General features: G+C 36.4%; 3 protein-coding genes across 3 annotated transcripts in view; 2 read left to right on the top strand and 1 right to left on the bottom strand.

Moving 5' to 3' along the window:
- The window catches only part of LOC117105881 (sialin-like), a gene marked incomplete in the record, with an annotated part of 14,579 nt that extends 12,992 nt beyond the window's left edge, over positions 1-1,587 (bottom strand). Inside the window, 2 exon segments of the mRNA XM_033247189.1 lie at positions 293-526; positions 833-1,587. Of these exon segments, the coding sequence (XP_033103080.1) occupies positions 293-526; positions 833-1,000 (402 nt within the window).
- An 8,714-nt stretch (positions 1,588-10,301) lies between these two features.
- On the top strand, positions 10,302-11,273 carry LOC117105878 (sialin-like). Its single transcript, XM_033247187.1, has 2 exons — positions 10,302-10,723; positions 11,039-11,273. Exons 1-2 carry the CDS (start codon positions 10,334-10,336, stop codon positions 11,216-11,218), a joined length of 570 nt encoding a protein of 189 aa, XP_033103078.1. The 5' UTR covers positions 10,302-10,333; the 3' UTR covers positions 11,219-11,273.
- Positions 11,274-13,690: 2,417 nt separating this feature from the next.
- LOC117105882 (sialin-like) overlaps positions 13,691-15,387 on the top strand; it is a 6,188-nt gene continuing 4,491 nt past the window's right edge. Inside the window, exon 1 of the mRNA XM_033247190.1 lies at positions 13,691-13,821. Coding sequence (XP_033103081.1) covers positions 13,804-13,821 — 18 coding nt within the window. The 5' untranslated portion in view covers positions 13,691-13,803. The remainder of the gene's footprint in view (positions 13,822-15,387) is intronic.

Below are 15,387 nucleotides of genomic sequence, written 5' to 3'. Positions count from 1 at the left end.
TAGTTACACAGTGACGTACATCACATAGTCCGTGAAATTTCATAGGCCTACCGTAGGTAAACATAGAAAGAGCAATAATAGTAAAACTCGAGCGTCACGACATTGCGAAGTGTCTGCTCTTGTTCCTCGTATCGTACTCACTCGAGTCAATCCGAGATGGCCCGAGTGAAGTTTCATGCAAATGTTTCGTACGGAAAAAAAAATCGCAGGACGCCCAGCATGACGGTCACACATGATTCCGTTCTAGCGTTGCGTCGTTGCACAAATCTAAAGCTCTTATATGAGCACTTACCTGAACCATTCCGTCTAAACCTCGCAATATCACAACTAGGCCAACACTGACTCCTGCTGCCCATGGTATTAAGATTGATAGAATACTCGAACAAATAATTGAAAATCCAATCATTCGTTTGCCGCCTATATGTTCTGCCAACCAACTTCCGGGTATCGGCATGATTGCGTAACCATAAAAGAAAGCTCCAAGTATCATTTGCTGTGTTTTTTCATCCCAATCGAAAGTTTGCACCTGTTTTTAATGTTTTTTTAAATAGTAAAAAAAGTAGCACAAGCAAATAATAATTGATATTCTATTTTAAAAATTCCATTTTAAGAACCTGTTCATAATCATTATTTTGTTTAGCCGTCGGGACAATATTGTTTGCTTACTTTTAATCACATTGGTTGTCTTTTTGATTGTAAATTAAATTTCTTAGTTCCGTGTCTGTCTGATATGTAGGCCCCTATGTATTTACTCTTTAATTGTGATTATTTTAACGAAACATTATATTGTTATACCACCATTAAATAAATGCTATAGTGAATCTTGACTTACATTATTGTCGTTGCTTTTTGTGGTGTTAAGTGGCAGCTCCATTTTACCAACAGTCAAACTTGTGTTGTGACGCACCATCACAGTAATGGCGATACTTAAATTAAGCCTTATAGTATAGAAAAGGACGTTTGCTACAAAGCAAGTGCACGCAATAAAATATCGTATCATCGTAAAGATGGCTAAGACGGATTCCAATGACTGTTTGCACAATTCTAACACAGCCTTGCGGCTTGCTTTGGGTCCAAGACTTTCTCTTTTTCGTAATTGTAGCACAGTCCTCCCTACTGTGGCCTGTTCCAAGTAATTTTCTTATTCACAATCCAAGTACAGACTTGCCTATTGTTATCTGCCTCAAGCACTTTGCTTTTTCACATTCCTGTACAGAGGCCTATTCAAAGTCTTTATTTTTCACAATCCAAGCTCAGCCTTGTCTATTAAATTCAATTCAACTTTCACTTTCAAGGCCTAGCACCAAACAGTATATACAAACAATAATAAAATGGGTCAGAAAGATTAACTAATCACTCAATCAAACAAATAATCAATCAATCAATCAACCAGTCAATCAATCAACTTAAAGACAATGCACGATGTTCTACAATCAATGTCTACTGTACTGGTAAATACAACAACTGATTCCACTTCAAGTTCAATTTTGAATCACATATCATTTTAGAACAAACACATTTGATAAAAGCTATTGCAACTCTTATCAATTCTGGTCTTAAAACTGTAGGCCTACACAGATTTCCTGAGATATTCATAGAATGAAGGTACGTTATTGTTGTTACCTGCTACAAAGCCCTTTCTTTCTTCACAATCCAGCACAGTCTTGCTTAGTTGTCTGCTCAAAGTTGTTTTCTTTTTCACAATCTAAGTACAGCCTTTCCTGTAGTTACCTACTTAAGCACTTTCATTTTTCACAATCCAGCTTTACCTACTTAAGCACTTTCATTTTTCACAATCCAGCTTTACCTACTTAAGCACTTTCATTTTTCACAATCCAGCTTTACCTACTTAAGCACTTTCATTTTTCACAATCCAGCTTTACCTACTTAAGCACTTTCATTTTTCACAATCCAGCTTTACCTACTTAAGCACTTTCATTTTTCACAATCCAGCTTTACCTACTTAAGCACTTTCATTTTTCACAATCCAGCTTTACCTACTTAAGCACTTTCATTTTTCACAATCCAGCTTTACCTACTTAAGCACTTTCATTTTTCACAATCCAGCTTTACCTACTTAAGCACTTTCATTTTTCACAATCCAGCTTTACCTACTTAAGCACTTTCATTTTTCACAATCCAGCTTTACCTACTTAAGCACTTTCATTTTTCACAATCCAGCTTTACCTACTTAAGCACTTTCATTTTTCACAATCCAGCTTTACCTACTTAAGCACTTTCATTTTTCACAATCCAGCTTTACCTACTTAAGCACTTTCATTTTTCACAATCCAGCTTTACCTACTTAAGCACTTTCATTTTTCACAATCCAGCTTTACCTACTTAAGCACTTTCATTTTTCACAATCCAGCTTTACCTACTTAAGCACTTTCATTTTTCACAATCCAGCTTTACCTACTTAAGCACTTTCATTTTTCACAATCCAGCTTTACCTACTTAACCACTTTCATTATTTTTTCATTCCTGATGATGACATAATTAATGTCGAAATATTGAATCCCAACACGATGGCGTGTATTTCAATACTTAGAGTATGTATTATACTTTCCTTTTTGAATAGTGACATCATGCATAATTATACCGCCTATACCTGAAAGCATCACAAATACTGATGTGACTAATGTGACGTTAGCGAGCAGACTGTCATGTTTTGTGCTGCTGCTAAGGCCTGTAACAAACGGTTGGGTCCATTTCCAGCCTACGGGCCCAACTAGTGTGGACGATCGAAGCTACGCCTCAAGGTCGGACCAGTGAGTGGCCTCTATTAGAAACCTAGCCTAGTCCAGCTACCCGGTCCTGCTATAGAGTCTTCGTTTACGTTTAAAGCTAGGCCTATGCAAAATCTGTTGTAATACCCTTGCATAGGCCCCTTCTCTAGGCCTAGGCTAGTGAAGAATCCTGTATTGCATATGAATTATTTTAATAAATAACATTTATACAATAGATATTACAATACAGACATGGAAAAGTTAAATACAATATTAGTATTTGAATTAAATACAGTATATTTAAAACTTTCCGTTACCCTTCTCTTTTTCTGGAATAGGCCTATATAGGCCTCCCATGGCAATTTTGTTTAAAGCAGTGAAACAATAAAAATAATAATTCTAAACTTCAGCAGTCATAGGTGTGATGTTTTGCCCTACCTGACGTGTTGTCGCGTACTGGAATACTCAGTAAAATACGTCCCCAAATACTGTACTTCAAAACAATTTCGCAAGTGATTTTGGAGGCCTCCATTACCTCCACATAACTAGCCTGGCGCCATATACCACCAGACTACCTACCGAGCTTGCGCCTAGTGACTAGTGTTGAAAATCTGATCCCCAAGTAGCAGTTGGTACTGCAAATTCTATTTCGATGTGAGTCTGCTTCAGGAGAATATCATACTGTAGGTGTGATGTAACATAACTTAAAATAACATAACTTGAAATACCGTTTATGTTTACTCAAGAGCACAATATACTATAAAATTCCTTTTGAAAATATATACATATACGTTTTGTTTGAAATATTCAAGTTTCAAGTTTTTCTGTATTGTGAAGAACACAATACAATTTTCCTAAAGCAACTGAAATAACTATTAACTATTTCTTCAACAAATGTCGTTATAACAAAGAACTTCAATAGCAGAAGAATTAGCTCTTCACGTATTTTGCATTTAAAATTGGTGTAACGTCCGCCCTCTCTAAAACGAAGGAAATAATTATGACCATTTGATAGAGTGGAGAAACTAAGGAAAACAAACTAACCCAAGCAGCACCTTGGATTTATTTGTTGATTATAAACATGTAACGCCGCCTCTAGGATGGAGGAAAATTGCTCCCTGGACGCCCTCATAGAGGTTTAACTATATCGCGAACCACTCTATCTTCTATTTATTATCTTCGTTATAATAAGAATACCAGAGCGCTAATGGCAATGTCAGGCCCGTACGCAGGATTTTTATTGGGTGAGTGCGAATTTGTGGATAGTGGACCAAAATGTCTAAGGGACGCAGATTCTTGCTGGGGTCGAGTGTGCGGAGCCCCCTAGCACTCAGGCATTTTGATAATTTGAGGTCTGAATTGATTCTGAAGATGCAATATTAACAATATTTATGAACAGGTTTTCAGTGACAGATTCAGGAAACGAGGGGGAAGGTGGAGAGTTCATACCACCTCAGCCCCACTATGGTTTGGGCTGAGTAAGAACATTAAGTTATAATTATAGTACCCATAGATGGCCGGAGATGGCACTCTAAGACTAATTAACACAAACAATTACAATAAAAAATGGTTTATAAATTGAACTAAAAGGGAAACTATACATGCGAAAAACACGTATTTTTCAAATTTTAATGCATTTTCAGGAAGCTTGGGTAATTTTGGGCAATTTTTGCTGAATCTTTGGATATACCCAATGAGTCATTGGGTATATCAACAATTTTGAGTGGTCACGCTGCTATCGGATTACAAAATAAACCCTGAGGTGACGGAACTAGGGAGTGCTGCGTTATGGAGAGTAATGTGTGACCGGAAATGGTCTGCAGTTAGTTGGTTGTTACCATGCGACAGTGATGTTGGAGTACAGCAACATGAAACTATTTATGTAATGCATGAATGAAGTTCGGGGTTTGTCAGGTAGTGACGTAAACTTATGACATATGCATGTTAACTATATTGTGAGTTTTACGTCACCAAAAAATAAAAATTTTCTATTATAACAATTGTGGGCGTAAATTCCATAATACGAATTAAGGGTAGAAGTCTTTTTCAAATAAAAGTCCAGCCGTTGTTAAATTTATTAACGATACAAGTGACGCAATTACAATTGATGAGGGACAGTCGTTTTCACGAAGTGGTTCCTGAGCTTGAATACTGCCATACGACCTATTACTATCTCTAACTGGGATGTTTTCGGTGATGGAAGGTTTCATCTTAAGTGTTCCCCATAAATGAAAAAGACTCCCAGCTGCTATTAGAGAGTATTCGGCTACAAAAGGAATGAATATGAACTTTGCATATTTTAAAGTTTTAAGCATGCCCGTTTCTTTGTGATAGCACTTACAACACCTGTCTCTTATACTGTTTACTAATACGGATAATATTCAATATTCCACTGACTATGTATAAAACGGTATAACAAAGAAACTGTACATAATAGGTCTACATAAAAATTTAACAAAATATGTAATACCACAACCTATCCCGTAACATATATACAGCATGCAAGTTAAGTAGTACCGTATTAAATACTGAGTAATTAAAGTGTTTTTAAGAAGGTTATTATACTACGTAAGTACACTATTATTTGAATTTCAATTTTGAGGTTTTTTTTTTAAAGAAGATACAAGCTTTACTAGACTATTTGTACAGTATTTGGAGTTCAACTTAAATTGTTGTCAATGACACAACCAAGACATTATGCTAGCTCATTATCTACCACCTTAGTTAGCCTATCTCTTCCATTAGGTTTGATTTCTGTAAAATTGTCTTCATTAAAAAAAATGATTTCTTTAGTTTACCGTTATTTGTTATTCACAGTACGATTTAAATACACAGTATTCCCTCAACGGCTATCATTCAATGCATTACTGTCAGATATGTCAGTCAACACATTGTCATCTATTTACAAAGACAGTTCAGTGCGAAAATCGTCTGATTTAAGTATAACGTGTTTACAGTCGGTCATTAACAACTAGGCCTATAAATGTGACATGACATACATGTGAATGCTCATTATACAAATGTGATATATGACACCACCTTGCCCTGATATGGGTGTGATGACTTTACCTAGCCCATATATGGGAAAATGACAGTCAATCACAGGGGCGGATCCAGAGATGTTCGAAAGGGAAAGGGGGACGAAAGTGGGGCAGATGAGACAACATTACCCTAGGTGATCCGCTAAATTTTTGTTTTCTAGACGGGTTTAAATCTTAAAAATAGAAAGAGAAGATCATAAGAAACATAGTTTTATTTTGAATTGGCCTTACGGTGTATTATTGAGCCTAAATAAATGCACGAGCCTGTAAATTATTCGATCAAGTGAGTGCATTTATAACACTGGGAGGATTTGAACCTTAACAATATCCTAAACACCTTGGTATATAGGAGAATTCGTTTAGTCATCATTTTCGTGATGAAGCGCAAAGAAATGAACGGAAAGAAGAGTAGGCAAGTCAAGAGATTTTTGGACCGAAGGCATCAGAGAGTGATTCAGCATGACTTTCGTGAAATGATGGCACAACAGAAGTGCAGATCCCTGACAGCAAAAAACTTCTAGCAGATGCCACTCACGGCTAATAGGTAATGAGGGTGCAATTCAACACTAAACCAAGGCTACAATAGGCAAATTCGAGTTCAAAATCTTGTTTTTTATATGCCTGTTGTTATGAAAACGAAAACGAATACGTCGTATTTACCATGCCCTTATTAATTCGCACTTGACGTAGTTCCGTTCTATTCCATAATTCAGTTTTCTATTAATTGTGTGTGTAAACCAACATTTTTAAATTTGATATACAGACCACATAGCATCAGCAAAGAATGAAATCTATAGAAGAAAAGAACGGGATAGATGAAAGTTTGTAAAATAGGCCACCATGATCCGAAATAAATGGAATTCGTTGGAGAATCTTTACCAGACTGTACCGTACCAACGAAGCTGTCACTTATCCAACAGGTCATATTACAAATCGCGAGATACAGAATAGTTTCTCGCAGACGGTACGAGTTTGCAGCACGAGGATGCGATAAGCTACGCCGATGAGCTGCTAGGATAAACGTGACTTGTAGCCAAACGCTCAGTGTATCAGTTATAGATTGGACGATATTCATAATGCATATAATTACTGATGGATGCTTTTCATCCCTGGAAATCCAAAGGTCCCCAACAGAGGACGCAAAGACACACGAAGTATTTAAAAAGAGGCCAACTGTAGAAATTATAAGTAATATCTCGTCTGTAGTGAGAGAAGCGACTCTCACGTATCTATGAGATGAACAAAATTTGAGTCCTATAAAACCGACGACGCAGAGTTGTAAGCCGAAAACCATTTCAACAGCACTGTGCAAAATCGGGCTAATCTTGATAAAGTCTTTTTCAAATAAAAGTCCAGCCGTTGTTAAATTTATTAACGATACAAGTGACGCAATTACAATTGATGAGGGACAGTCGTTTTCACGAAGTGGTTCCTGAGCTTGAATACTGCCATACGACCTATTACTATCTCTAACTGGGATGTTTTCGGTGATGGAAGGTTTCATCTTAAGTGTTCCCCATAAATGAAAAAGACTCCCAGCTGCTATTAGAGAGTATTCGGCTACAAAAGGAATGAATATGAACTTTGCATATTTTAAAGTTTTAAGCATGCCCGTTTCTTTGTGATAGCACTTACAACACATATAATAGTTTCGGGTATTATTACATTTCGAAGAATCAGTTAAGATTTCCAGCTCTTCCTTGGGGTATATTCGATCTATAGATTCAATGATTGTTACCTGAAACCAGCAAGCGACATTAGCAGCGATTATGAGGACGAGACTATAACGAAAGAAGCACGTACTAACAAATTTCACTGCCTTGAAAACTCGAAAGAAAACCAGCTGGACGAATATGAAAATTATACGGCCAACATCGAAAGCCAACGTTGTTAAATTTCTCACAAGGTGACTGCTAGCTTGGTAGGGAAGACATTCAGCTACTGCGAAAAATTTTATGATAGAAAATATCACTACTCCTAATCCAAGCAGATAGATGCCGTACAATGCCAGTTGTTGTTGATGTATGAATGTTACTTGGTCAGTGATATACCACAGTTTTTCTTCATTCATCCAAATTACTCGACGTCGAATAAAAAACAGCATCAATATAACAGCGGTAGTCAAAATGGTTATAATGATAGCGTTAGACATTTCATCGTGGATAGGTTTGTTGTTGACGAATGTAGAAATATTGATTATTATATAAAAGCATGTTACAAAATTTAGTAGCAAAAGAGAAGAGTATCGGCCGTCTTCCGCATCTTGAGTGCTTCCAGAGCCTGAACGCTGTCCTGAAGTAAATGCCATCAGAAGACAGCGTCTGAACGAGGAAATATCGGACATCCTCACTAGAAAGTTTTATCAAAAGTGGACACAGAGAAACCACTGAATAACAACTAAGAATCTGATCTTGATGTCTTGCAAGCAGATTTATGTACAGTAGTTTCCCTTGTTTAATAAAACAGCGCTGTTTTTCTGCATTTTTTCAATGGAAAATTGTATGTTGTTCTATTTATAAATTACGGAATTTCCAATAGGTGAGCATCTATACAAACCGTCTCGGTTCTGTCTAGTTCTGTCTAGTGTCAACCAATCACATACTATTAGTCAATTGCATCATCCGAGTTTATTAGCAAAAGAGAAGAGTATCGACTGTCTTCAGTATCTCGAGTGCTTCCATCGCCTGAACGCTGACCTGAAGTAAATGCCATCAGACGACAGCGTCTTAACGAGGATAAAATGGCATCCTCATGAGAAAGTTTTATCAGAAGTGAACACTGAGAAATCACTGGAAAACCACGAAGAACTGCTCTAGATGCTTTGCAAACAGACTTGACTCGTCCCAATTTGTTTAATGAAACAGCACTATAGTTTCTATATTATTTTCAATGGAAAATTTGATTATATCCTATTAATAGATTACGGAAATAACCTTAAAACTCCCTTGCATATATAGACCGAGAGGTGTAAAAAACAAACTCGAGTCAGTCAAGTGTCAACCAATCAAAATATACAAGTCGACTGCATAAACCATTCAGAGGGCTGGAAGCACAGACAGGTCTTATTATATGTGTTTCGTCATTCAATTCTTAAGGGCACCATGGCCGGGTTATTTTTTCATGAAATGCGTTGCATTATTATTGTAAGTCACTTAGTAGGCTTCCTCCAAGCCAAGCCTATACAATGAGCATTGTTCTTCCTTGTATAAAAATGTACAGTGTTTTTTTCTTATTTTCTTTTTTTTAATTGCAGATACATCTGCCCTTACAAAATATTTCACATGTTGTGTTTTGAAATGTGTATGTTCTTATTTGTAGTTTGGCTATTTATCTGCTTACTTTTATTTTTCAATTAATGTAGCATTTTGTGTTTGAATTGCTTTCCTCTCCATGTAATGTTTTCTGTCTGTAACTTCTTCGGTTTCTGGTTTTATGTTCTCTCTTTTCTGTTAGGCCCTATCTGCTTTTTCTCTATGTATAACGTTTTCAATGGAAAGTTCTATTTTATCCTATATAAAGATAATGGAAATAACTTTAAGCTTCCCTTGCATCTACAGACCGACAGGTATAAAAAAAAAAAGTTAAGGTCTGTCAAATTTCAACCAATCACATACAGTATACACGGTACTACAAGTCGATCGCCAACCAATCAGGGCTGGAAGCCTACAAAGGTCTTATTCTGTGTTACGTCATAACACATTCTTAAGGGAACCATGGCAAGGGTTAATTTTTTTTCATGAAATGCTTTGCTTTTTATTGTAAGTCACTTAGTAGGCCTACTCTAAGACAGGCCGATAAAATGAGTAATATTCTTCGTTTTATAACAATGTACAGTGTGTTTTTTTTTCTTTTATTTTGATTTGTTTTTTGTTTGCAAATACATCTGGCCTTACAAAATATTTCACATGTTGTGTTTTGAAATTTGTATGTTCTTATTTGTAGTTTGGTTATTTATCTGCTTAATTAATTAATAAAAATTCTTCTGTTATCTGATTTTTCTCTCCGTATAACGTTTTCTTTTCTCGCCAAGAGTAACGGCAATAATGTACGTTAATATTCAATATAGCATTTTATATTTATTCGAATAAAAGCCCCGCTTTGAATAAATTCCCCCTCGAATAAACGCCTCTGGAGCCTATTTGGAATAAATGCGCCTCCCTAGAATAAATGACCCCTAAATGCTGTAGGGAAACCTAACGGAAGCAAGTTTATTCTCAACACATTCTATCAATATTTTACTACTCCAATATATTTTTTGCTAACCTGGTTGGGATCCATAAGCCTTTATGATCATGCAATAACACATTTTGACGGTAATTATGTGTTCATATTTATAGTGAAATTAAGGGACGTTTATTTCGGTATACGTATCCACCTTACACAAAAAAATAAACGCCTCCCTCGAATAAACGCCCCCTCAAAAACCCTTCTCCCAGGGAGTTTATTCGAATAAATACGGCATTTAATAATGGTTTAACGATATAATTGTTTCTTTAAAAAAGTAATCACAATCACTAAAAACAAGATATTAGATAGACTCGGCATTAAAAATATAAATCTATAATGAAAAAAAAACAATCACTGACTAAAAGTAAGTACACAATTCCGATGGCAAACAAAATTATGATTATGAACATGTTCTTCAAGGGATTTTACAAACACAATAATTATCGTTTGCTTGTGCAGTCTCGTTTACTATTAAAAACAAATTTCAAACAGGTGCAAACTTTAGATTGGGACGAAAAAACACAACAAATGATACTCGGAGCTTTCTTTTACGGTTACACACTCATGCCGATACCTGGAGGTTGGTTAGCTAGGAATATAGGCGGCAAACGAATGATTGGATTTTCAATTATTTGTTCGAGTATTCTATCAGCCTTAATACCATGGGCAACTGGAGTCAGTGTTGGCCTAACTGTGACATTGCGAATTTTAGACGGACTGGCTCAGGTAAGTACGCATAATATTCTGACTTTGTGTATGTGTTTGTGAGTGTAAAAGATTCAATGGAGCTCATACTGTAAAAAACTTTGTTAAAACAAAAACAAATATTCAGTTATTTTTACATTATAACAGGAACAGTGAAATAATAATTTTCCATGCTAATGCTGGTACATTTATCTTTTTGTTATGTCCTTTACATTATTTCTTAAACTTGTTGTATGAACCAGTACACCGTGGTAGGCCTTACTCGTACATGAGCTAATAGTGCAAACTAGGCCTAAGGATTAAAGTCAAATAGACGAATCGTTTTCTATTTCGTAGGGAAATGTAATACCTGCAACTGTCGTCTTACTGCAAAACTGGGCTCCGAAATCTGAGCTAAATACCATGATATCAATTGCTTTTGCAGGTAGGAAATTTACACGTTTTGCCATCCACCAGTTCTTCGTAAAATTAAAAATGTATGGCCTTATTATGCCCAAGGTAGAACTGAAAGAATAATGGCATAATATCAATGAAGTTTGTTAAAAATATTTAATAACTTATACTTTACATTGGGGATACTGTGATAATTATGTTGTTAAACGTGTTATGCAATATTAAAGTTGAAAGTTTTTTTTTGTCGCCATGTCACTCAATAGAACATGAACCCAGTGAGATCATTCCTGGTAAATCTAAGCTCAATTTCATAATTTTGAAAAGTTTACTTTTAAAATTTGATTTCATATATCACTATCTATCAGCATTAAACAACGGTGAGCGTGCTTTTCATCCAGTGGATTAGCTAACAACAACAAGACTGTGCTATGTTATTTGTGGCAGAAGTAGATTTTATTTCCTTTTTTTTTGGAGTTTTAACCCTATGTGACCTTCGACCCCCAGCTGGGAACACCACTTGTATTGGAAGGTGTCACCGGTTCTACAGACCAAGTTTGATTGAAAAACAGCCCAATCGTTTACCACTAGTAGCGTTTTGAGATATTGCCAGAAAAAAGAATGACAGCTTAATGACCTTTGACGAACACCGCATGTATGGGAGATGTCACTGGTTCTACTGACTAATTATTAAAATTGGCCAAATCGTGTCACTAGTAGCGTTAGGAAATATTGCTAGAAAGAAAGTAGAATGACCCCTTAATGACTTTGACGCCCCAAAGACCCTGCCTTATGCCAATGCATATGTGGAAAGGACTACTTTGCTATGGTATTTGTCACAGAAATAGGCTTTAATTAATTTTTAGGGTTTTGATCCTAATGACCCCTATGTGACATTTGACCCCAAGCTGTGAACAACCCATAGTGTCACCGGTCCTACTTACCACGTTTTGATGAAATAGAGAGCAGCTTAGCTCAGTCGGCTGATCTGGTGGTAGCCGCTGTGTGTGCGCTGAACCGTGGAGATCTCTAGGTCCCCGGTTCAGTTCCCATCGCTGCCTCTCCTTGTGTTTCAGCTAGAGGGCTGAAATACAAGTTACAATAGCGCACCGTCTTTCAGATGAGACGTTTAAGCCGTTAGTCCTGTGTGCATTTATGGCCCATGTGCACGTTAAAGTACGCAGTACACTCTTCGGAAAAGAGTAGGGGATTGTCTCCCGATCCAATCACCACCAGAAGGACCCCACTGGAAATAAGTCTTCTTCTAGACTTTCGTGGGCTATCCTTGGTGTTTACACTGAATATATCCAATCCAATCGACCCACCGTCTGGCACAATAGCGTTTAGAAATGTTGCCAGAAGAAGAGAAGGCGGGCTAAGAAAACGGAACCCAGTCAGCCCGCGGTTGAGTGGGTAATAACGATAGGCCCTATACACCATACCACTGCGACTCAGTGGTAGTATACCGTAAATCATGATATTACGTGCCACTAATGCTTAACACTTGAAACGAAGAATATCGTTTTACTTTTCTGTGGATTAGTGACAACGTTGCTTATGACAGTGTTTAACTGTTTAGGATAAAGACTCATAGTATAGCTTTCTGACTACAGGTATGTCGATAGGTATGATTATCGGGAGCATGTTGTCTGTTTGGCTTTGCTCAACGGATGTGCTTGGAGGATGGTCATGGTCCTTTTACACGTACGGTAATAAACTAACGAATTTCATGCATTACATGTTATAATAATGGTAATTATAATGAATGTAAAGCACACACTAGGCTACAGTCTGTCCTAAAAAGAAGTCTTGAAAAATGAAAAAAGCAAGGGATCTTCCTATCTAGATATATTTATACATTATTGTTCATTGTAGGGGAGACCAGGGTCAGTTGTTACAAAATTTACATATTGTTCCTTAATTACGTAATTGAATGAGACCAACACACATTTTCTATTCTAATGCAAGAACAGTATATTGGTTATAAAACGAAGCAATTACAACTGTCATATACCAATCCGTTAATTAATCATTAATTAAGTAATGAAGTAGATCAACTGTAACAAATTACCCCTGGTCCGGGGTATATTGTAACACCATGTGGGGCAAGTTGTTACATTGTACAAACTAGATAAAATGTTTAAAATATGCAAACAAACATGTTTTGAAGTGTATAAAAGAGACAACAACATTATTATTCTCGCCTTATGTTTAACTGTAAGACCGCACTAAAATGCATTTTAGCTACTCAACAACACAATCAGAAATGTCCATTTCTTTTTCTTTACAATGAACGCACGTGTAAAGTTCCCCTACTTCGGTACACTCGCTATGTGACCATCCTTGTTACAGTAACAACTTACCCGTAACAACTTACCCCATGTGCTATTTTTATATTGAAACACAGATAGTTCTGCCTGTAGGCAGAAATGTGTGGTAATGGCCTATTTGGGGAAAAGAACACTGTAGCAATCTACCCCTGTAACAACTGACCCCGGTCTCCCATACTAGTGTTCAGCTGGGTAAAATATTTGTATTATTGTTTTTCCATTTTTTATCGAACCTGTATTCTACGCGGAAAATGATGTAACGCAGGGAGTGTAGGCTTGATTTTGGCTTTATTTTGGACAGTGTTTGTATACGATACAGCAAACCAACATCCATGCATATCACAGAATGAGCTCGCCTTGCTTGATTCAAATTCAAGTTTAATGGAATCTGATATCAAGGTAAGCTTAATAATAGAACAATAGATATGCTAAAGCCTGTAATTATAGACAATATGTACCAGATGTATCTCTGTATACTTCCAGATTCATCTGGTTTAACGCCATCTCGAGGCGTACCATTGCAAATACAATGTACCTCATGGTTATGTGAATCTGTTAACCATGTGGTCTAATAGTTATGGTACTCGGCTTGATTGACAGCGGGTGGTCGCATGTTCGAATCTCGTTTAAGGCATTTTTTACACAATGTATTTATAGGACAAAATCCCTTAAGAGAGATGGTACACGATGTACCATCATGTCCTCTATTCGAAAACTGTATTTACTATTTGATGATATGTATGTATAGTCTCTTATTTCAGTTATATGAAAAAAAAAATTCTCGGGCGGGATTAGGACCTGCAAACTCTCGCTGTCAAGACTAATATCCTTCCCAGACCACAGAGACCTATAGGATATCGTGCAGTTATAACCCACAAGGAATTTTTTCTCAAACAACTCACTGAAACACCCCACACATAGTGGAGCTGTAGTTAAGATAGAAAAGCTTATAGGTCGCAGTTGGGAATACATCTTCAATAATATTTAAATCAAGTTGATGCGTAGCACTCGTAAAAAATATAAACAAATAGATGAATAATAATAACAGTACTCAAAACGCGGCGTTTCAGTCAGTTGTATGAGAGAAAGACCTGCACAATATTATTAGAACACATTCCTATTATTTATTTATTTTAAGTTTTGGTACTACTTATGGTGTTGGATACTGAACGCGCCGACAGGAGACCTCCCTGAGCTCACAGGTACCTACTTGCACGCACAGGCGCCGTACAAAGAGATCCTGCAGTTGGGCTTGCATTGAAGGCGGTGCCTCACGATGACATGCCTGCAGTTCGACACACCGGTAAATAAAGTAAAGATCCTCTGTCACGCCGTATCATGCTATAGTTAGGTATTTGCAAATCGATGTCATCATGGATTGTCTCTTATACACATCTAGATGTGTATAAGAGACAGATATAAGTTGGCTATTACAAAAGTATAAAATGGTTGGTCGACATTTTAATAGAATATAATGAACATGGTGAATGGACAAAAAAAACTAAGGGGCGGAGTAAGAATAGGAATAATTAACAGATAAATGAATTGGGAACTGTAATTATAATGAGACTAATATCAGCGTGGGAACACAAATCTCAGTCGGTAATAACAATAATGGAAATAAGCAATGACATAGAATAAAGGAACCGCTTAGATTAAACACCCTTCAACATGATAAATAGCAAATAAGCAAAAACATGTTAACAAACAGGTAAATTCTATAACAAGCCAGAAAGGCGGAAATAGAAACTCTTATTTGATATACAGAAATAGAGAAATATATATATATAGGCCTATATAATTACTGAATAAAAAGGCATATACTAAACAATAATAGGCAATCAAAAAAATACAGATGTGATAGAAAATATATAAGACAATGGGTCTATACGTTAAAATAAAATAATAATATTGGTAATATAATAATAATAATAATATTAATAACAACAACAATAATAATAATAA

This window comes from Anneissia japonica, unplaced genomic scaffold (genome assembly GCF_011630105.1).
Source record: "Anneissia japonica isolate Jap-2015-1 unplaced genomic scaffold, ASM1163010v1 scaffold287820_len75323_cov149, whole genome shotgun sequence".
Taxonomy (NCBI): domain Eukaryota; kingdom Metazoa; phylum Echinodermata; class Crinoidea; order Comatulida; family Comatulidae; genus Anneissia; species Anneissia japonica.
The sequence above is the reverse complement of the archived record's forward strand: the minus strand, read 5'-3'. Positions and strand labels throughout refer to the sequence as shown.